The sequence below is a fragment of the Moschus berezovskii genome, chromosome 15 (genome assembly GCF_049115385.1).
Source record: "Moschus berezovskii isolate FMDL1 chromosome 15, NW_MosBer_1.0, whole genome shotgun sequence".
In the NCBI taxonomy this organism is placed as follows: Eukaryota; Metazoa; Chordata; class Mammalia; order Artiodactyla; family Moschidae; genus Moschus; species Moschus berezovskii.
The window spans coordinates 52,246,025-52,270,167 of NC_142474.1; the positions used below are offsets into that span (position 1 = coordinate 52,246,025).

At 37.7% G+C, this 24,143-nt stretch overlaps 1 protein-coding gene across 1 annotated transcript in view; it reads right to left on the reverse strand.

Moving 5' to 3' along the window:
- Positions 1-490: 490 nt before the first annotated feature.
- SLC39A12 (solute carrier family 39 member 12) overlaps positions 491-24,143 on the reverse strand; it is an 89,802-nt gene continuing 66,149 nt past the window's right edge. Inside the window, exon 12 of the mRNA XM_055429522.2 lies at positions 491-1,020. Within this exon, the coding sequence (XP_055285497.2) occupies positions 892-1,020 (129 nt within the window). The 3' untranslated portion in view covers positions 491-891. The remainder of the gene's footprint in view (positions 1,021-24,143) is intronic.

Consider the following 24,143-nt stretch of genomic DNA (forward strand, 5'->3'; position numbering starts at 1 on the left):
AATATACTCTGTTAAATACATGAGAGTTTACACAGTAATCTCCAGCCTTACTCAAATTTTGTTCTGTTAAAAAATTTTGAACTTCATCTGTTTTTTCCAGTTTTCTTTACCTGGACCAGATTTCCTTTGGTGATTATAGAGAAGAGTGTTGACACAATAGCCTTTAAACTTTCCAGGCTTTGGGACTTCCCTGGTGGTTCAGTAGCTAATACACTGTACTCCCAATGCAGGGGGCCTGGGTTCAATCCCTGGTCAGGCTAGATCCCACATATTGCAACTGGTGCAGTCAAATAAATAAATGAATAAAAAAATAAACTTTCCAAGTTTGCTTATTTATGAGCATTTCTGAGTCAGTGGGTCATGCTCTTAAGTGAACTATATATATATATTCTTTTTTTTTAGTGTTGATATAGAATCTGACATCCAGTAACAAAAGGTAATACAAACCATCACATTTAAACTGGACTTTATTACATTTGTTTGGAATTTAGTTTGCTTACGGTTTGTAATTTCACATACACACAAAAATATATTATTGATATCAAAGAAGTTGAAACACATTGTATCCCAACAGACATCTGTCCATTTCAAATACTACAAACAAACATCTTTTACTAGGAAAACAATTCTTTTTGAAAGTTTACTAGAATTAATTTACAGTTTACCAATTACTAAAAAGGTGTGAGTTCCATCATGGTGTTGGAAACTTAAAACAAAAATTCAATTTATACACTATAGAAACAAAACTGCATTATTAAATTAATAAGTTAATAAAGACACACATGTTACCTAAGATAAAAATATTTAACTTATAAATCATTATAGAATATAATAAAAGAAATGAAGTGAGGCCAGAGAAATTGATTTTTGAAGGATTTTGAGACTATAAACTTATATTTTAATATTTTGTTCATATATAGCCAAGAGGAAGAGAGAAAGCCAACCTAGGGTCAGTCCAAAGTTTTGCAGGAGAAACATCAACCAGGGTCGCTGTGTTTGAACATGAGTCATTTCAGGAAGCTAAAAAAAGAATAAAAAACCAGAATAAGATCCAGATATATTCACTGCTGGGAAAAGTTTGGTGGGAAAACATGAGAGACTCTGTTATTCAGAACTTAATAACCTTTCCAATTCCCCAAACAGTTACAAAATGTTTAATACCCACTCTCACCAAAATTCTAAAACGTCAGATAAATTGAGCCATTTGAATGTAGTGACAAGGATACTAGCAATGCCAGAAATCTTAAAATGACAGTTATCAACTGAAAGCAAATCTAATTCCTACTTTTATTTTTGGAAAATGTTTAAATGTGAAATAGATAATAAATGAAAGGAATTCTTTTTGATGGTCCTGTTGGGTTTATGAAATTGCTAAATGCACTGGCTATTACAAAGCATATATTTGTTTCTTTTCAGAATGATGACTGAGATCTTCCTGACCTTTGGAACAATAAAGGCATCATTTCCTAAGGCTAGGTTTTATTCTCAAAGAGAGAAATGGCAACAGTTTTGTTTGTGAAATGCTGTAACGCCATTTAGAGGGAAACATTCGTTTAACATCTGTGAGTTGTTCCTCAATCTGTTCATCTCATGTTCTGATTCCCCACCCTGAGAAGGTCAGAGTCACTGTATCTCTTTCATGACAATCATTTCCACTGGAGCATAGCCTCAGGTCAACAGAGATCGGACACTGAACTCAACCCTGGCACCACTGACATTTGGCGCTGGATAATTCTCTGTTGTGGGGGTTCTCCTGTGTGTTGCAGGATGTTTAGCAGCGTCCCTGGTTTCTATCCACTAGATGTCAGCTGTCCCTCTGCCCCTAGTCATGACAACCAAGAATGTCTCCAGACCTTGTCAAATGTCCCCTTGGGGGTTCTCTCCTCTGGTTGAGAACTACTGGATTCGTACCTAGCAAAAGAAAGGTCAAACATATAAAATATGCAAGGGCTTTAAATTGATAGCAATGGAAAACAGATTGATGTCTTTTTTCATGCCTGTATGAGAGCATCCTGCATGTTCTGTTTCAGTGTGTTTGAGATGGATATTTCTGTGTTTTAATTGGCAAAATAGATGGAAGGAGGATTAAAATTATTGCAACCTGCTATCTCAAACCCCAGCACAGAGCAGTGGAATAAACGACAAAGTGGGATCCAAACTGCTATCCTGAATGGATGGATGGATGAATGGACAGATGGATGCTGCTGCTGCTGCTAAGTCACTTCAGTCGTGTCCGACTCTCTGCGACCCCATAGATGGAAGCCCACCAGGCTCCCCCGTCCCTGGGATTCTCCAGGCAAGAACACTGGAGTGGTTGCCATTTCTTTCTCCAATGTGTGAAAGTGAAAAGTGAAAATGAAGTCGCTCAGTCGTGTCCGACCCTTAGTGACCCCACGGACTGCAGCCTACCAGGCTCCTCCATCCATGGGATTTTCTAGGCAATAGTACTGGAGTGGCTTGCCATTGCCTTCTCTGGGACAGATGGATGGATAGCCTTAAATTATGTAATATACATATGTGTCATATTCCTTTTTGGGCTCTTTTCCCTTAAAGTTTACTACAAAATATTAAGTAGGGCTCTGTGTACTATACAGTAGGTCCTATGTGTATATCTTAATTCCAACCTCCTAATTTATCCTTCCCCCACACCCTTTCCCCTTTGGTAACTGTAAGTTTGTTTTCTATGTCTGTGAGTCTTGTCTCTTTCTGTTTTGTAAATAAATTCCTTTGTATCATTTTCTCTAGATTTCACATATAAGCAATATAGGCTTATACATATAGCAACATAGGCTATTTGTCTTTCTCTGTCTGACTTATTTCACTTATTATGATAGCCTCTAGGTCCATCCATGTTGCTGCAAATGGCACTCCTTGCTTTTTTTAATTAAAACAATTTGCTCTGTGATAAGTTGCCATCCATTCAGGGGTATGTACATTTATAAACCACATTGAAGGAAAATGTTGCAATATCCAGTAACAGATCTTTAACGACACCAATAAGAAGCCATTTTTCAGAATAAAGATGGAAACAGACAAAGAAGTGTGAACTTAGGATGGCCCAGGAGTGTGAACCTTAGGTGTTCAAGAAGGAAAGACACCATCTTAGTTTCAGAGGATGTTTCATAAACCATCCTTTGTGTCAAGTCCTCCCTCATATAAAATTACTACATGGTACATGATATTAGTATTTATCCACTTGCCTGCCTGGTGTGCTTTAACATTCTCCATGAGCTTTCAACTTGACTAGGGATACAATTATGTGGATGGAATCAAGTTTAAAACATGTATTTACTATCACTTGCTAAAATGTTCGGAAATCCTAATTAGCAGTTGACCATCATAACTACATCTCAGTTAATTAATAGAACTTGTAGGGATCATTATCTGTAGACCAGTTACAGTCAATATGTGGACTTCGTGCATATCAGGGAATTTTTTTCCTATGCCTGATTGAAATTTTTAAAAGGAACTTCACAATGGCATGTGAAAGAGTTGCATCTTAAAGATTATTTTCCAGAAAATTACAACTACTTGACTGTCATGTCTTGATATTCACTGATCAGACTCGGGGAAGTTGCCAAGCATGGAGGTTAAAAAGGAAGTTACTTTCTGCTTCAGGATTTCCAAATATCTGGCAAAAATATGAAGAACATTTTCTCTAGAAGGCAAGAGTGTTTTGCTATCATTTCTCTTTTTTCCCACTTTTTACTTCAATGTTAACACATTCTATTCATCATTTCACCTGTCTAGTCTTAGGGTATAAATCAAGATCTGTAAAATTGTTCGATAACAGTTTAACTGCCCCAGAGAAAAAGGGGACTTTTCTCTTTTGAAAGCCAGGGGGAAATGGGGGCATTTAAACTCTTGTTGGGTGTTTTTTAAAAGAAAAAGCACAATATGTACTCTCAAAAATGAATTCCTATGGACCTTTATTTCCCTTCAAATTTGCTGACTGAAATGATTAAAAATATGGCTAGATTCAGAGCAAGTGAAATGCTGTGATCAGATGTGGTTTGAGCTTCAGCCTTTTATGTTTGTATCTTTTGGAAAGACTTTCTGTAGAACTTGCTAGTATTTTGGTATGTACCCAAGAGATATTATGGTTCATATGTCATCCACAATCATCCCAAAGAGTGCCAAGTACTGTCTCAAAAGCAAGCTTAGCTAGGCTTTCTTACCAAATCATGTGGACATGGGAAGTGCAGACAGGCCACTCAAAACTATGATCAAAGCTTCCATGTCAGGGTGAGAATCTCTTTAAAGTTTTAAAATTTGAAATTTTCATTGTTTGTCTGTTTCTATAGACTTACAAAGTTAGTCTGTTACAGCTTTGTTCCAGTGCATACTGTCTGCCTTATAAACAGAATCAGTAACGTGCTATCTCTTATGACAAAGGCAGTGTGATATCTACGTATTCTGCGACATATTTTTATCACATGCAGTGACTAATTGGACTCTTTAGTGTTGGCATTTTTTATTTTTTTCTAGCTAATTAGATATGTATTGGGCCATAACAGAGGTGAATTTCAGATAGAAAGCTGGTCTTTGCAGGTGTGTGTATATCCTCTACAGTAATGACATGACCTGGCTTCTTGTCCTGGTTCTGACGTCACGTCTATGCGCCTTTGGATAAGTCATCATCCTTCCTGAGCCAGTGTTTCCTCATAACTGAAAGACGTTAATCATCTTACCTCTTGCAGGATTTTGAGGAGTCAATAGGAGAGAAGGAAAGATATAAGTAAAGGTCTGATTTAAAAAAAAGGATGTAAATCAAAGTAGATGTTACATTAAGACCTTCTTCCAGAGCATCCTGAAAGACCTTGAGGAAAAACAAGCTGCTAGAAGGTACTGCTGAATGGATGGCAAGTTATCACAGAGCCAATTATTTTAATTTTTTAAAAGAAAGGAATGCTATTTGCAGCAACATGGATGGACTTAGAAATTATCATATGAAGTGAAGTAATACAGAGAAACAACCTAAAATAAATGGTGTAGATGAACTTATTTACAAAACAGAAATAGACTCAGACATAGAAAACAAATGTATGGTTACTAAAGGGGAAAGGAAGCAGGGGGATATATTAGGAGTTTGGGATCAACATATACATTCTACACATATAAAATACACAATCAACAAGGACCTACTGAATAGTACATGGAACTCTACTTAATATTTTGTAATAACCTGTAAGGGAAAAGATTCTGGAAAAATAAATATATGTTAACATAATTTAAGGCTATCATCCATCCAGGATAACAGTTTTATTTATTTATTTTTTCTTTTTTTTTCTTTTTTTAGGATAACAGTTTTAGATCCAACTTTGTCTTTTATTTCACTGCTCTGTGCTGGGGTATGAGATAGCAGGTTGCAATAATCTTAATCCTCCTCCCATCTAGTTTGCTAGTTAAAACAAAGAAATATCCATTTCAAGCACATCCAAACAGAACATCCAGGATGCTCCCATTGAGGCATGAAAAAAATACATCAGCTTGTTTTCCAGTGCCATAAATCTAAAGCCCTTGCATATGTTGTATGTTTGACCTTTCTTTTGCTAGGTACAAGAATCCAGTAGTTCTCAACCAGAGGAGAGAACCCCCAAGGGGACATTTGACAAGATCGGGAGACATTCTTGGCTGTCATGACTATGGGAAGAGGGACAACTGACATCTAGTGGATAGAAACCAAGGATGCTGCTAAACATCCTACAGTACACTGAAGAAGCCCCACAACGGAGAATTATCCAGCCCCAAATGTCAGTAGTGCCAAGGTTGAGTTTGATGTCCCATTCATGTTGACTTGAGCCTGTGCTTCAATAGAAATGACTGCAGTGAAAGAGATATAGTGACTCTGACCTTCGCAGGGTGAGGGATTTGAAAGAATGTGAGACAATGAATGTGAGAAAAGAAAATACAACTTATCAAAACTAGTGGTATTCAGTGAATACAGTAAATAGAGGGTAACTGACAGGATTGAATGCATATACTGGGGAAAAATATCTAAAAGCAATAATCTAAGTTCCCAATTTAGGAAACTAGAAGAAAACTAGCAAATTAAATCCCAAATAAGGAAAAAAAGAAAGAAATAATAAAAACTAGAGCAGAAATCAGTGAAATTGAAAATAGGAAATCAGTTTTTTCCAGAACTGCCATATGATCCAGCAATCGCACTCCTGGGCATACACACCGAGGAAACCAGAATTGAAAGAGACACATGCACTCCAATGTTCATTTTAGCACTGTTTATAATAGCCAGGACATGGAAGCAACCTAGATGCCCATCTGCAGATGAATGGATAAGAAAGCTTTGGTACATATACACAATGGAGTATTTTTCAGCCATCAAAAAGAATGCATTTGAATCAGTTCTAATGAGGTGGATGAAACTGGAGCCTATTATACAGAGTGAAGTAAGCCAGAAAGAAAAACATCAATACAATATACTAACGCATATATATGGAATTTAGAAAGATGGTAACCTTAACCCTGTATACGAGACAGCAAAAGAGACATAGGTATATAGAACAGTCTTTGGGAATCTGTGGGAGAGGGTGAAGGTGGGATGATTTGGGAGAATGGCATTGTAGCATGTATATTATCATATGTGAAATGAATCACCAGTCCAGGTTCGACGCATGATAAGGATGCTTGGGGCTGGTGCATGGGGATGACCTGGAGGGAGGATATGGGGAAGAGGGAGGTGGGAGGGGGGTTCAACAAAGGGAACACATGTACACCCAGGGCAGATTCATGTCAGTGTATGGCAAAACCAACTAATATATTAATGTAAGGTAATTTGCCTCCAATAAAATAAATTAAAAAATATATATATACTTTTCAAAAAAAAAGAAATTACAAAAAAAATAGGAAATCAATAGAGAAAAATCAACAAAAACAAAAGTTGATTTTATGAAAAGAACAATAAACTAGACAAGTCTCTTCCAGGCTAACTAAGAAATAAAGACAGAAGACACAAATTACTAATATCAGAATTGAAAGAGGGGATATCACTAAAAAGAATCCAAGGATAATAAAGGAATATTATGAATAATGCTATGCCCACAAATTTGATAACCTAGATGAAATGTACAAATTCCCTGAAAGACACAATCTGCCAAAACTAACACAAGAAAAAAATAGACCACCTGAATAGGTCTATTTCTTTTCTTCAAGAAATGAAATCAATAATTAATAATTTTCCAGAGCACCAGATCCAGATGTGTTCACTGGTGAATTCTATCAAACAGTTAATGAAGAAATTATGTCAGTTTTCTATAGTCTCTTCCCAAAGAAAGAGGCTGAGTAAATAATTTCTAATTCATTCTAAGAGATCAGCATTGTCTTAATACAAAAAAACAGACATATATGACAAGAAAACTATAGGTCAATATTTCTCATGAACAGAGATATAAAGATCCTCAACAAAATATTAACAAATCAAATCTAACAATGTATAAGGAAAATTATATGCCACAAAAAAGTGGGATTTATCCTAGGCATCCAAGGCTGGTTTAACATTCAAAAAAATCAATTAATCTACATTCAAATATCTGTCTAGTTAAAGCTATGGTTTTTCCAGTAGTCATGTAAGGATGTGAGAGTTGGACCTTAAAGAAAGCTGAGTGCCAAAGAATTGATGCTTTTGAACTGTGGTGCTGGAGGAGACTCTTGAGAGTCCCTTGGACTGCAAGGAGATCCAACCAGTCAATCCTAAAGGAAATCAGTCCTGAATATTCATTGAAAGGACTGATTTTGAAGCTGAAACTCCAATACTTTGGCCACCTGATGTGAAGAACCAACTCATTTGAAAAGACCCTGATGCTGGGAAAGATTGAAGGTGGGAGGAGAGGAGGACGACAGAGGATGAGACAGTTGGATGGTATCACCAACTTGATGACATGAGCATGAGTAAACTCTGGGAGTTGGTGATTGTTGATGGACAGGGAAGATATTCCCTTCCACCTCTGTTTTTCATCATCATATTGGGAGTTCTAGCAAATGTAGTAAGAGAAGAAAAGGAAATAAAAGTTACACAGAGTGGGGAAAAAAGAGATAAAACTCTGTTTAATTGTACTTGACATGATTGTCTATGTAGTAAAGTCAAAACAACAAAGCTCCCAGAACTAATAAATGCTTATATCAAGGTTGCAGAATACAAGGTTAATATACAAAAGTCAATTGCTTTTCTATTTACCAGGAATGAACAGGTGGATTTTGAATTAAAAACACCACTTATATTAGAACCCCCAAATGAAACACTTATATATAACTCTAACACAATATATAAAACATCTATTTGAGGAAAACTATAAAACTCAAATGAAAGATTTGATTTCATTTCCTTCTTCCTTAATCTTGTAAAGAATTTTATTCCTGTAAATCTCAATACTTAGTCTGCTAAAAGTACCCAGGGGGCCCAAAGTCCTTTAAAAAAATCCATCCATCTGATTTATGTCTTAGTTCTAATTCATAATATTAGATTCCAAGCTTATGGAAGGTGTCTAAAGTTTATCATACACCCCTTGAGTCCAGCTGGACTTGAGTCCAGGTTTATGAAATTCAAAAAGCTTTGTCATTTTTTTTCTTTTTATCTTTATTGAACAATAATTGCTTTACAGAATTTTGTTTTTTTCTGTCAAACCTCAGCATGAATCAGCCATAGGTATACATATGTCTCCTCCCTTTTGAACCTCTCTCCCATCTCCCTCCCCATCCCACCCCTCTCGGTTGATTCAGAGCCCCTGTTTGAGTTTCTTGAGCCTACAGCAAATTCCCGTCGGCTATCTATTTTATTGGAGAAGGAAATGGCAACCCACTCCAGTATTCTTGCCTGGAGAATCCCATGGACAGAACTTACAGTCCATGGGGTCACAAAGAGTCGGACACAACCGAGCAACTTCACTCATAAAACTCAAAAATCTCAAGGAAAAAGAATAAATGGAGAGATATTCCATGTTTATGGATCGGAAAATTCAATATTGTCAAGATGTCAGTTCTCCACAACTTGATCTATAGATTGAATGCAATTCCTATCAAAATAAAAACCCCAGCAACTTATTTTGTGGATATTGGCAATCTGATTCTAAAGCGTATATGGAGAGGCAGATGACACAGAATATCCAACACAATACTGAAGGAGAAGAATAGAGTTGGAGAATTTGATACTATCCAGCTTCAAGACTTATGATAAAGCTATAGTAATTAAGACAGTGTGGTAGTGGCAAAAGAAAAGATAAACAGATCAGTGTAACAGAGTAGAGCGCCCAGAAATAGACCCACATAAATACAGTCAACTGATCTTGACAGATGAGCAAAAGTAATAAAACAAAGATAGTCTTCCCAATAAATGGTGTTGGAACTATTGGACATGTACAAGCAAAACAAAGAAATAAAAAGAATCTATACACAAAATTTTCATAAAAATTAAGATGAATCACAGATTTCTATGAAAAACATGAAATTATTAAACTGTACATGTTTTATAACATGTATAGACCCAGATGACCTTGGGTATGGTGATGCCTTTTTAGATCCACATCAAAGACATGAAAGAACTGACTGACAAGCTGAATGCCATTAAAATGAAAAACTTCTGAGTTCCCTGGTGCTCAAATGGTTAGGATTCCAGGTTTTCACTGCCTTGGCCCAGGTTCAATCCCTGTTCAGGAACTGATATCCTGCAAGCCACATAGGGTGGCCAAAAAGAAAAAATTAAAACTTCTGGTCTGCAAAAGATAACATCAAGAGAATGAAAAGATAAGCCAGAGACTGGGAGAAAATACTTGCAAAAGACTCACCTAATAAAAGACTATTTAAAACATGCAAAGAACTCTTAGAACTTAATTCAATGAGAAGAAAACAACCCAATATTTTAAATGAGTAAAAGAACTGAAATGACACCTCCCCAAAGAAAGTAGAAGGTATATGGATGGCAAACAAGCACATGAAAAGATGTTCAACATCATATGACTTTAGGGAATCTCAGATTACACTGGCAGCGAGATACATGAGATACCACTACATACCTATTAGAATGGCCAAACTCCAAAGCACTGACAACAGCAGATATTGGCAAGGATCTGGAGCAACAGGAACTCTGATTCATTGCTGGTGGGAATGCAAAATGATCCCACCACTTTGGAAAACATTTGGCAGATGTTTTGCAAAACTAAACATACTCTAGAAATTGTACTCCTTGGTATTCACCCCAAAACACTGGAAAACTATGTTAACAGAAAAACCTGCACATGGAAGTTTACAGCAGCTTTACTCATAATTTCCAAAACTTGGAAGTAACCAAGGTGTCCTTTACTAGGTAAATAGATAGGTAAACTGTGGTACATCCAGACAACTGAATATTATTTAATGCCAAAAATCTGAGCTATCAAGACGTGGGGAAAATGCAAATGCCTATTACTAAATGAAAGAAGCTAGTCTGAAAAGGCACCATAGTATAATAATTTCAACTATATGACATTCTGGAAAAGTCAAAACTATGAAAACAATAAAAAGATTAGTGGTTGTCGGGAATCACTGAGGATGCACACCAAGGATTTTTAGGGCATCAAAACTATTCTGTATGATATTACAGTGAAGGAATATATGTCATTTGTCAGAATCCATAGAATGCACAACAGTAAACATGGACCTTCATGTAAATATGGACTTTGGGTGATAATGATTTATCAGTAGAGTTTCATCAGTTGTCACAAACATAACTGTGGTATGTGATATTCATAGTGGGGGAAGATGTATGTGTGGGGGTCAGATGTCATGTGAGAATTTTCATTTTCTACTCAATTTTGCCAAGAACTCGAAACTGCTCTAAAACAAAGTTTTTTAATTAAAAAAATGCATTTCCTAGTATTCCTAAAAATCTAGATCAAAATCCATTTTAATTAAAAACACTATATTTCAAGCATTCCATATGGATATATATGTGACATATGGATATAGCCATATATAGTGACATATGGATATAGACACCATTGTAGAAAATGCAGACAAAAATTTTTTTTATTATCTATGCCTGGTATAAATGAAACACTCATACTTTGGCCTATAGGTTTATTGGGAGAAAAATCATAATGATTATGGATCTTTATTTTTCATATCATAATTGATTATGAATCTAATGATATTTCTTTTGTTCCACCTAAACATTCCTGTTTTCTACAAGTGGAAAGTGAAAAATAAAAGGAGGATAAGGACAAAATGAAGCATATTTTGAGTTGCTTGAAAAGCCTTTGACTGTGTGGACCACAACAAACTCTGGAAAATTCTTAAAGAGATAAGAATACCAGACCACCTGACCTGCCTCTTGAGAAATCTGTATGCAGGTCAGGAAGCAACAGTTAGGACTGGACATGGAACAACAGACTGGTTCCAAATCAAGACAGGAGTACGTCAAGGCTGTATATTGTCACCCTGCTTATTTAACTTATATGCAGAGTACATCATGAGAAATGCTGGGCTATGAAGCACAAGCTGGAATCAAGATTGCCAGAAGAAATATCAATAACCTCAGATATGCAGGTGACACTTTCCTTATGGCAGAAAGTGAAGAAGAACTAAAGAGCCTCTTGATGAAAGTGAAAGAGGAAAGTGAAAAAGTTGGCTTAAAACTCAACATTCAGAAAACTAAGATCATGGCATCTGGTCCCATCACTTCATGGCAAATAGATGGGGAAACAGTGGAAACAGTGGCTGACTTTATTTTTTTGGGCTCCAAAATCACTGCAGATGGTGACTGCAGCCATGAAATTAAAAGACACTTGCTCCTTGGAAGAAAAGTTATGACCAATCTAGAAAGCATATTAAAAAGGAGAGACATTACTTTGCAATAAAGATCCGTCTAGTCGAAGCTATGGTTTTTCCAGTAGTCGTGTATGGATGTGAGAATTAGACTATAAATAAAGCTGAGCGCTGAAGAATCGATGCTTTTGAACTGTGGTGTTGGAAAGACTCTTGAGAGTCCCTTGGACTGCAAGGAGATCCAATCAGTCCATCCTAAAGGAAATCAGTCCTGAATATTCACAGGAAGGACTGATTTTGAAGCTAAAACTCCAGTACTTTGGCCACCTGATGTGAAGAGCTGACTTATTGGAAAAGACCCTGATGCTGGGAAAAATTGAAGGTAGGAGGAGAAGGGGAAGACAGAGGATGAGATGGTTGGATGGCATCAGTGACTCAATGGACATGAGTTTCAGTAAACTCTGGGAGTTGGCAATGGACCGGGAGGCCTGGCATGCTGCGTGGGGTCGCAAAGTGTCGGAAACGACTGAGTGACTGAACCGAACTGATTTTGAGTTACTGAATTGTTTGGTGGCTAAGGACAAAGTAGATAGTGCCATATCAAAGTGTTTCATTTATATTCAGGACAGGAAGATTTTTTCCAAGTATTTTCCATATTCTTATAACACTGAAACACCTAGATTTTCTTTTTCCAAATGATCATCACTGCTATGAAGAGCCACTGGAGTACAGAGATGTTGTTTCTACGTTTTATGTCATATGTTGTCAAACGCATGAGAAAAAAATTAACTTTAGAATATTCACTCATCCACATATTTACAACAATGTTAATTTTTCAGTTAGTTTTTCTCTTGACTTTTAAAAGGTCATTTGATGATTATTCACCAATAACCTGTTGTCTAAGAAATAATTAACAAAGAGACATGTAGGAGTCCTGTTAAATAGGTAGATAGATTTATTACAGCTAATGACACTCAAAAGTTCATCCAGTGTTTGTAAAACCTAAGCACTTAGTCTGTATAATTATTTATGTCTCCAGGAAAATTTTCTGAACCTGTCATCCATGAGATCATAATTTGCTGAAAATCTGGTAAAGCAGAAAGACTGTTTGGCCTTCGCAACCCCAAGAAGGAGATGGACTGAATATTGTCTGTCTTTCTTCTCCCATGTGTTGGCTGGCCAACTTACTTGTGTTAATAAGTGTTCTACCACAGACACAATCACATAAACTTTTTGCTTTTCTTCCAGACTGTGGACAACATACATAGGCTGACTCTTTAACAGTGATCATCTCACGCATTCAGTAAATTTAGATGAACTGTAAACAACCTACGTTATTCTTGATGAGCAAGCAAGATTGCATTGGACATTCACTACCACAAACTTTACACAAACACCAGGGAAACTGCTCTAATGAATGAAAAAAGATCACCTAAGGATCAAATATGTTATTGAGTCCTCAATAAGAATTTAGGAAAGCAAGCCGAGTATCCACTGATAGATAAATGGATAAACAAAACCTGATATATAAATAACAGAATATTATTCAGCCTTAAAAAGGAAGGAAGCTCTGACATACACTATGACATGAATGAGTCTTCAAGTTATTATGTGAAGTGAAACAAGCCAGTCACAAAAGGACAAATACTGCATGATTCCACAAATGTGAGGTACCTGTAATAGTTAAATTCATAGAGAAGAAAGGAGAATGATGGTTACCAGGAGCTGGGGGTAGGTATATTATTGTTTAATGAGTATGGAGTGTTCTGGAGATGGATGGTAGCTGTTGCACAGCAATGAGTGTACTTAATGCTACTGAACTGTACACCTAAAAATGGTAAATTTTTTGTTATTAATATTTTACCACAATAAACACCCATGCACTCACTCACTCCAAGGTTTCAAAAGCTTTGTTTTAATTCTTAAACTCTTTGTTACTCAGTCACTAAGTCATGTCTGATTCTTTGTGAGTCCATGAACTGCAGCACACCAGGCTTCCCTGTCCTTCACTATCACCTTTATTCATTATAATATTATCACAAGTAAGAAAACATACAATAGGAATAATTATCATTTACTAAAGATTCACTGCATTCACTTTTCATTGAGAAACATTAAATTGTGGGTTAGGTTTAGAACTCAACATCCTAGAGCATAAATATTATATTATAAATGTTTTTGTTTCCTCAAAATTGATATGTTGAAACCAGACCCCTGAATGTGATGATATAAGGAGGTGGGGCCTTTAGGAGGTGATTAGGATTCGATGAGGCCATGAGGACAGAGCCCACAGGAATAGAATTAGTACCTTTAACACAAATTACTATGTTGGCCCAATAATATCCTGAAATTGGGAGATGTGTTCCCACTGACACAAGTCCTATTTTGAGTTTTTGTTGCTGTTGTTCAGCTGCCAACTCATGTCCGACTCTTTGCAACCCCATGGACTACAGTACATCAGGTTCTTCTGTCATCCACTAGCTCCCAGAGTTTGCTCAAATTCATGTCCATTGAGTTGGTGATGCTAACCATCTCATCCTCTGCCACTACCTTCTCCTTTTACCTTCAGTCTTTCCCAGCATCAGGGTCTTTTCCAACGAGTTGGTGCTTCACATAAGGTGGCCAAAGTACTAGAGTTTCAGCTTCAGCAACAGTCCAATATTCATTGGAAATGAATATTCAGGGTTGATTTCTTTTAAGAGTGACTGGTTTGATCTCCTTGAAGTCTAAGGGACTCTCAAGATTCTTCTCCATCACCACAATTTCAAAGCATCAGTTCTTCGGTGCTCTTCTTTATGGTCGAATTCTCACACCTACACATGACTACTGGAAAAATGAGAGCTTTGACCATATGGACCTTTGTCAGCAAAGTGATGTCTCTGCTTTTTAATACACTGTCTAGGTTTGTCATAGATTTCCTTTCAGTTCAGTTGCTCAGTCATGTCCGACTCTTTGTGACCCCATGGACTGCGGCACGGCAGGCCTCCCTGTCCATCGCCAACTCCCGGAGCTTACTCAAATTCATGTCCATTGCATCGGTGATGCCATCCAACCATCTCATTCTCTGTCATCCCCTTCTTCTCCTGCCTTTAATTGTTCCCAGCATCAGGGTCTTTTCCAATGAGTCAGTTCTTTGCATCAGGTGGCCAAAGTATTGGAGTTAGCTTCAGTATCAGTCCTTCCAAAGAATATTCAGAACTGATTTCCTTTAGGATGGACTGGTTTGATCTCCTTGCAGTACAAGGGACTCCCAAGAATCTTCTCCAACACCACAGTTCAAAAGCATCAAGCTTTGGCACTCAGCTTTCTTTATGGTCCAACTCTCACATCCATAAATGACTACTGGAAAAACCATAGCTTTGACTAGATGGACCTTTGTTGGCAAAGTAATGTCTCTTTTTAATATGCTTCAATGTCGCTTTTTAATATGCTTTCTAGGTTGCTCATAACTTTTCTTCCATGGAGGAAGCATCTTTTAATTTCATGGCTGCAGTCACCATCTGCAGCCATCAGCTTTCAGCTTTCTTTTAGGTTTTTTTTAAATTAGTAGCTATGTTTGCAAAACAACTGAATACAGTGGTTTTAATTTTCCTTATCAAGCATGAAAGCAAGAGCCACAGCTCTCAGTGTGTCTGAGATCACCAAACTGGAACCTTCTAAGGCTATTTTGAAAAATTCAGCATTAGATATTTTATTTGTTAAATATTCAAATACAATATTATAGGTTTCTACTGTCACTTTGGCCACCTCATGCGACGAGTTGACTCACTGGAAAAGACTCTGATGCTGGGAAAGGTTGGGGGCGGGAGGAGAAGGGGACGACGGAGAATGAGATGGCTGGATGGCATCACCGACTCTGTGGACATGAGTTTGAGTGAACTCCGGGAGTTGGTGATGGACAGGGAGGCCTGGCGTGCTGTGATTCATGGGGTTGCGGAGAGTCGGACACGACTGAGCGACTGAACTGAACTGAACTGTCTCAATGGTATCCCAAGGGAATTCAAGAAGTCATTTGCAACAGAAGTTAAGTGAAAATTTCTCTTTTGAAAACTGAGTTATAAGACAAATATCCTATCACTGTCAGACATAATTCAGAGACACAAAGATGTCACCTGCTTTTAAATTGCATTTAAAAAGTCACTTGTCCATTTTTTTCATTAGGAAAAGTGGCTGACTTAGACAAACTCTGAATTATATAGCTCAGTAAAGACAGCCATCAGCCAGCTGTAGCATTTTCTTAAGAAATGATTTCTTTGGAAGATATGTATGTGTGTGTGCACGTGCACACATGGTTTGAGAAACTAGCAAGAAGAAAAGAAACATGCAGAAGCAAAAAATACAAACATTTCTGGTGGTCACTTTTTAAAAATTATAAAGCTCAGCATTCATCAAAGTTTAGTCTATTAATAATTTCCTCAGTAGAAAATATCTAAGGGTAGAGTTTGACTGATTTTTACAGAAAGAGAATGGAAATCTTTCAGAACTGTTGATAAGAATGATTCATACTTCTTGCTTTTGTGAAGAAATCATTGTGAATTCATTGTGCTGCCTAAAAAGGTTTTTCAATGCTTGTCATTTTTTTTCACAGCAAAAAAGGATTTAAAGGATGTCAGTTACACTCATTGATTTCAAGCACAGTATTTGTTGAAAGCAAATGGGCATATCAAGATTATTCCATGTATTTTCAAACAAAATATCTGTTTTTTATGGATGGATATTATTTAAAGGGCATTACACCTAGCTATTGCCAAACTTCAAAGCGAGAATAACTTCCTAGTTTTCTGGATAAAGGAGTCATTTACCAGTGCCAACTTGGTGATGGATTACTGATTGAATTGCACTGGATTTATTTAAATTCCCCTGACAAAGAAAGTCTCAATTAAATGCAATAAATTGGAAGATAAAGAAAGAATGGGGAGCAGGGAATAGGATCAACAATCCCAAAGTGTAGACAGAGCTTAATATTAGTCTCTAAGTCATGTCCATGTCTTTTTAGACCCCATGGACTATAGCCCACCAGGCTGCTCTGTCCATGCTCTTTCCTAGGCAAGAATACTGGAGTTGGTTGCCATTTCCTTCTCTAGGGGATCTTCCTGACTCAGGGATCAATGCAGATCAATGCAATGCAGATAGTTTCTTTACTGATGAGCCACAGGTCACCTGATTTTTAAAAAGATGCAAAACCTAGGTAGGATGGTAGCTGTTTTGTCAGCCAATTTATGTTCTTTTTACTCAGTTCACTCTCTCGAAGCTGTTATATTTACTGAACTAAAATAACTGTCGAGAAGCCAGTGACTGTTCTTCCTCTGGACTACTAATAATCCTATTTATTGAGTGGGTGTCATAGGTAGAGCTTATTTTTCTCTGTTTGGGTACCTTTTCAAAACAGAGGCTCTTAAGTTCAAATTCACAATAGTCTTTACCATGCTTTGCAAACAAAGAAAATTATTTGGTAATTGGAAAATGCTCCAGGCAAAGGATGGCTGAGATTTCACTTGGAGGATGTTAATTCCCAGTAGAGGGTAGATAAGCCAATTGCTCTAAGTGATTCCTCTACAATCTTGCTGTTTCCTCTCCCATTATTATGTAAGTGAAAAAGAAGTTTTTAAAAAAGATAAGAGAAAAAATAAACCAAACCAAACCAAAAAAAACAAAAAAACCAAAAAAACCCAGCTGTGGAGTGAAAGAGGAAGTAACTCAGAGATATATGTAGTAAGAAAGACTGGTGGAGGGAGAGGGCTGGAGATAAGGTTTATTCTCAATTAACTCTACATGATGGGGACCTATCTGGTAGTCCAGTGGTTAAGAATCCACTTTGCAATGCAGGGGATGTGGATTTGATCCTTGGTTGAGGAACTGCTGCTGCTGCTGCTAAGTCACTTCAGTCATGTCCGACTCTGTGTGACCCCATAGACGGAAGCCCACCAGGCTCCCCTGTCCCTGGGATTCTCCAGGCAAGAACACTGGAGTGGGTTGCCACTAAGCTCCCACAAACCTTGGAGCAACTAAGCCCAAGCACCACAACTAGACAACCCATATGCTACAACCAGAGAGTACACATGACTCAGTGAAGATCCCAGGTATTGCAACTAAGATCCATCACAGCTAAGTAAAATAAATAAAAATTCACCTTGATATACAGGGAAAGGGCACAGGAGTTTTGTTTTCTTTCATTTTAGCATGAAATTGGTAGGCACATCCTTCTCCTGAACCTCCTTCTCTGAGTTACATCTCCTCCACTATCAGCTTGGATGCTATTAACATATTGGATCCTGGGCAGCTGTCCAGTTATCTCCATTCTAGGAACATCTCCATCGTGATAGATCCTTGAGATTTCTATGAGCTTATTGCTATGGAAACAGTTTTACAGGATTTAAAACCTTAGGAAATGCCTAAAGGTCTGCCACTTGTTTCAAATCCAAAATAAATCTCTCCCTAGCATAACCTACTTAATGCTCTTCAAAATGAATTCACTCATTCTTTAAATAAAAATCATATTGTTGAAAAATAAATTCTCTCTTATTCAAACTTCTGAAAAAAAATACTTTTGGGGCTTGTCTTTCCCTTCTGTTTGAGAGATTTTTTGAATTTTAGAGAGGGTGGCTATGAGAAGTTTTCCTGAATTTTTAGTTCTGGGAATTTTCATAGAAGGAATTTTCAGTTCTCATACAGAATGAGAAACTCCTACACAGCTGCCTCTTGTTCCCAAGAGCATCTAAACCAAGGTGAGCAGCACAAGGATATATTGGCTTCCTACTGCTACTGTCAACAAATTACCACTAACCTGTTGGTTTAAAACAGCAAATTTAAAACACAAATTTATCTTACAGTTCTGTAATAGCAGAAATAGAGACACAGATACAGAGAACAAATTTATGGATATCAAGGGGGAAATGGGGTCAAGATGAATTCAGAGATTGGGATTGACAATTATACACTATTGATACTATGTATAAAACAGGGCTTCCCAGGTGGCTCAGTGGTAAAGAATCTGCCTGCCAATGCAGAAGACACAGGCGACTTGGGTTCAATCTTTGGGTCGGACACAACAGAGCACATAAAATAGATAATATGTAAGAACCTACTATATAACTCAGGGAACTCAGTGCTCTCTGGTGACCTAAATGGGAAGAAAATCCATGAAAGAGGGGATATATGTTTATGTATAGCTGATTCACTTTGCTGTACACAGAAACTAATATGACATTGTAAAGCAACTATGTAAAATCAATGCGTTTGGAACCAAGCAGAATACTGTGGGCTCCGCTCCCTCCCCTCCAAGTAAAAAGGCTCCTCCATGTTTCTTGTCTCTTGTTTGTAGAAAAGCTGATATCTCCCAGCCCTCCTTGCGTCCCAAAAGAACAGGTTCAAGCAATTAAGGATTAGGACAACAGAGTCACAGATTCAGTGTCTAACATACATTTCTGAGTTGTTTTACAGGTATTTAAACTGCCACCAGAGGGGAAACGCCAGCTGCATGATGACCAGACTGCAGTCGTGATATAAGCTGCTCCATCTTGAGCACAAATGAGTCTATGGTTAGCAGCATTCCAAGAACCAGCCTTAAGAGAATGGGATTAACAGTACTGCTCATAACAATCTGTATTTTTGTGGGCATCAAAATAATTCTAGCTTGTTCTGCTCACATATGTAAATGGGCAACTAAAACTGTCAGCAAAGAGGTGCTTCAAATCCATGCCAATATCTTTCACATTAAGTCCCTGATGCCCTTTCTCAGCATAAAGCAGTTATAGGAGATGGCCTTTCATCCCTAATCCCATAGAAATGGAATGATATCTGACAGGGGAGACTTGTAAGCAGTTCTTTGCGGAAATTGCCCACAGCAGGAAACCTTCTTTCCCGTCATTTTAGCAAAACTACATTGTAACTAACTTTTAAATCACATGCCCCCATGTTCTACTCATTTCCAGCCCAAGCACCCCATCAGATCTTATGATCACACAATACCTTGCCTAACTTGTTGGTGCTTTTTGTAGATGAAAGAAATAGAAAAGAAGAATAAGTAATTAACAGATGACCAGATCTCTTCCCTTGTTCCCACTTCAGTAATCTCATGATCAAACTGTATGAACAAACTGTGTGAACACGATAGCATCTAAAGAAAGATCACAAGAAGTCGACAAGCCTGTATACAATGAGGGATGGTGATGACTCTGACACCCTCAACTCAGTGATTAACTGTGACAACTTCCTTTTTCCTTTAAAAACTTTCATGGCTAAGCAGAATCTTTGCAGATGGTTTTGGGGGTGGGGGTTACTGAGTCCACCATCTCCATAGATTACCAGCATTTTGATTAAAAGCAATTTTCCTTTCTACCAACAACTGTCTCTCAGGTATTGATTTTTGAGCAGCCAGACCTGAGGTTCAGTAACTTGTTGCTTAACTATTTTGGATTCTTCAGAGGAGAATCTGTTTCCTTGCCTTTTCCAGTTTCTAGAGGCTGCCTGCATTCCTTGGCTCCTGGTCCCCTTCCTCCAACCTCAAATTCAGCAACCTCAAATCTCTCAGAATCTTCTTTCATCACATTTCTTTGACCACAGTTGGGGAAGGCTTTCCACCCTTAAGTACTGGTGGTTAGATTTGGACCACCCAGATAGTCCAGGGTAATTAACAGAAAATGTTATGTATGTTTTTTTAAACTATAAATCTTATTTTTTAAAAGCAAGATAGGTAACCTATGTCTAACACTGGAATATCTAGGAAATCAATCCTGAATACTTATTGAAAGGACTGAAGATGAAGTTGAAGCTCCAATATTTTGGCCACCTGATGAGAAGAACTGATTCATTAGAAAAGACCTTGATGCTGGGAAACATTGAAAGCAGGAGGAGATGAGGACAACAGAGGATGAAATGGTTTGGATGGCATCACCAACTCAATGGACATGAGTTTGAGCAAGTTCCCAGAAATGGTGAAAGACAGGGAAGCCTGGTGTGCTGCAGTTTATGGGGTCACAAAGAGTCGGACGCAACTGAGCGACTAAACAACAACAACCCTGGCTAATTTGAATTAGTCTAACAACCTCAGATATGCAGATGATACCACTCTACTGGCAGAAAATGAAGAGGAACTCAAGAACCTCTTGATGGGGGTGAAAGAGGACAGTGAAAAAGCTGACTTGAAACTTAAACTTTCAGAAAATTAAGATCATGGCATTAAGTCCCATCATTTCATGGCAAATGGGAGGGGGAAGAGTAGAAACAGTGAAATATTTTATTTTCTTGGGTTCCAAAATCACTGAGGACAGTGACTGAAATCATGAAATTAGAAGGTGCTTGCTCCTTAGAAGGAAAGCTGTGACAAACCTAGGCAGCATATTAAAAAGCAGAGACATCACTTAGCCGACAAAGGTCTGTGTAGTCAAAGCTATGGTATTTTTAGTAGTCAAAAAATGGATGTGGATGTGAGAGTTGGACCATAAAGAAGGCTAAGTGCTGAAGAATTGATGTTTTCAAGTTGTGGTGCTGAAGAAGACTCTTAAGAGTCCCTCGGACTACAAGGAGATCAAACCAGTCAATCCTAAAGGAAATAAACCCTGAATATTTGTTGGAAGGACTGATGCTTAAGCTCTAATACTTTGGCCATCTGTTGCAAAGAGCCAACTCATTGGAAAAGACTCTGATGTTGGGAAAGATTGAAAGCAGAAGGAGAAGGGGATGAGATGCTTATATAGCATCACAAACTCAATGGACATGAATTTGAGCAAACTCTGGGATATGGTGGAGGACAGAGGAGTCTGGCATGCTGCAGTCCATGGGGTCACTAAGAGTTGGATATGACTTAGTGACTGAATAACAACAACAAAAGATTTGGCTATGATTTAGTAATTACAATTGTCAGGAATTTTATTTTTACATTTTAAGAAGCTAAAATTTTCTGAAAATTACATTTTTTGGTGTAGTATCTACACTCTGAAAAAGTGAAAGTGAAGTTGCTCAGTTGTGTCCTACTCTATGTGACCCCATGGACTATAGCCTATCAGGCTCCTCAGTCCATGGAATTTTCCAGGCAAGAGTACTGGAATGGGTTGCCATTTCCTTCTCCAATCTACACTTTATAATCCAAATAACATTAAGTCTGTTTTGAATCCTTGAACATATTTTTATGTAGTTATAACTATTGTATCATTTTCATCATCATGGTTATTCATGTGAAAAATGGAAATGAGCACTTGTGCACCGTCTTTATGAGAAACTCTGGGCAATCTCCCCACCTCCAGGTTCTAAACCTTAATCACATCTGCATAGTCTCTTTTGACATGTGAGGTAACATATTCACAAGCTTCCAAGATTAGGACATGGATATCTTCCGGCAGCCACTATAACTATAAAGAACAAATACTTTCATAGCAAAGATGGGAGTACGAAAAAGATAGCAAACCAACAGATCTGGTTATAAGTAAGATTTAGAGAAATTAGATAAACAAGATACATGGATGCTAACATATTAATCACAGACATTGCTGATTATATCAGACATTTCTCTGTTATGTCACTTCAAATACTCTATCAAAGCCCCACCCCTGACTTTCCATATTCTATGCAAATAGTAAGCAGGAAAGCAGGTGTGACTATATTTACATCAGGCAAAGGAGACCACGAGACAAGGAATTTACTAAACATAGAGAGGAATCATTCATCATGATAAAAGTATCAGTTCAATCATGAAGACATAACAACCCTATATATGAATGCGTCTAGTAACAGAGCTTCAAGTACATGAAACACAATTGATAGAACTAAGAAAGAAATAAGTAAACCCATAAATATTGGCCTGTATTCTAACTCCTTGCATAAAACAGAACTAGTGGAGAAAAAATTAATACAGAATTTGAAAATATGAATAATATCAACCAGCCTGACTTAATTGGCATTCACAGAAACCCACATCCAATAGCTGCTGCACTCATGTACTTTTCAAGTGCATATGAGACCATTTACCAGGTTAGACCATACTCTGGGCCATAAAGCAAGTCTCAAAACATTTCAAAGGGCTAAAATAATACAAAGTATATTTTCTGACGAAGCAAGTATTAAAATAAATTTAACTATAAGACTTTTTTTAAATTACAAATATTGAGAAATGAGACAACATACTTCCATATAACACATGGGTCAAATAAGAAAAATTCTAAGATGTTTAGAATGTTTAAAAACACTTCAAAATGATCTATACTGGAAACAGAACATATGAAAATACACGAGAGGACTTCCCCCATGGTACAGGGGCTAAGACTCCATGTTCCTAATGAAGTTCATCCCTAGTCAGGGAACTGGAACCACAGGTTGCAACTAAAGATCCCACATGCCACAACTAAGACCTGGTGGAGTCAAATAAATAAATATTTGAAATGAAATAAAATAAAGTACATGAGATTCAGCAAAGCAGTGCTTAGAGGGAAATTTACAGCTTTCAATGCTTACACTAGAAAAGATTTAAAATCAAAGATACATCACTCCACCTCATAAAGCCAGAAATTGATCAGAAAATTAAATGCAAAGTGAGGAGAAGGAAGAAACAAGAGCAGAAACAATAGGGAAAATCATGGAACAATGGTATATAATCACTGCCAGCTTTTCTGCTTGTAGAATTTGTGCTTCCTGTTCCTGAAAACTCCAGCACCACCAGGTAACAGAGATCCTTATTCTTGAGAAGAATACACCAGGGAACACTTCCACTGAACTTGAAGTTATGACTACCATGTGGTCACTTGAGCACCTCAGGTTGATTGATCAACTAATAGAGAAAAAGTTACTGTGCTGGTGGGAGCAATTGTCAGTGGTCCCTATGTGGAGTCAGGGTGACTGCTTCACAATGGAGGCAGCAAGGACTTTATCTAGAGACCTGAGAATTTCTTGGAGCCTCTCTTGGTGCTTCCATACCTGGTGACAATGGTGAACAGGCAACCACAGGAAATATGGCCTGACAGAAACAAAGCAGATCCCTAAAGGGAAGACCTGGGTGTCCCTACCAGGAAAGAAATCCACATCAGCTGAAGAGCTTCCTGAAGGTGGGGAGAATCAAAATCGGGTGCTGGCAGGACAGAAATCATGAATATCAAATATTACCTCAGGACTCCCCTGGTGGTCCAGTGGTTAAGACTCCAATGCAGGGGACATAGGTTCAATCCCTGACTAGGAAAATAGGATCCCACATGTAGCATGTTGTTGTTTAGTTGCTAAATCATGTCTGACTCTTTGGGATCCCATGGACTGTAGCCCAACAGGTTCCTCTGTCCATGGGATTTCCTAGGCAAGAATACTGGAGTGGGTTGCTATTTCCTTCTCCAGGGGATCTTCCAGACCCTGGGATAGAACCCTTGACTCCTGCATTGGCAGGCAGATTCTTTACCTCACCACTGAGCCAATAA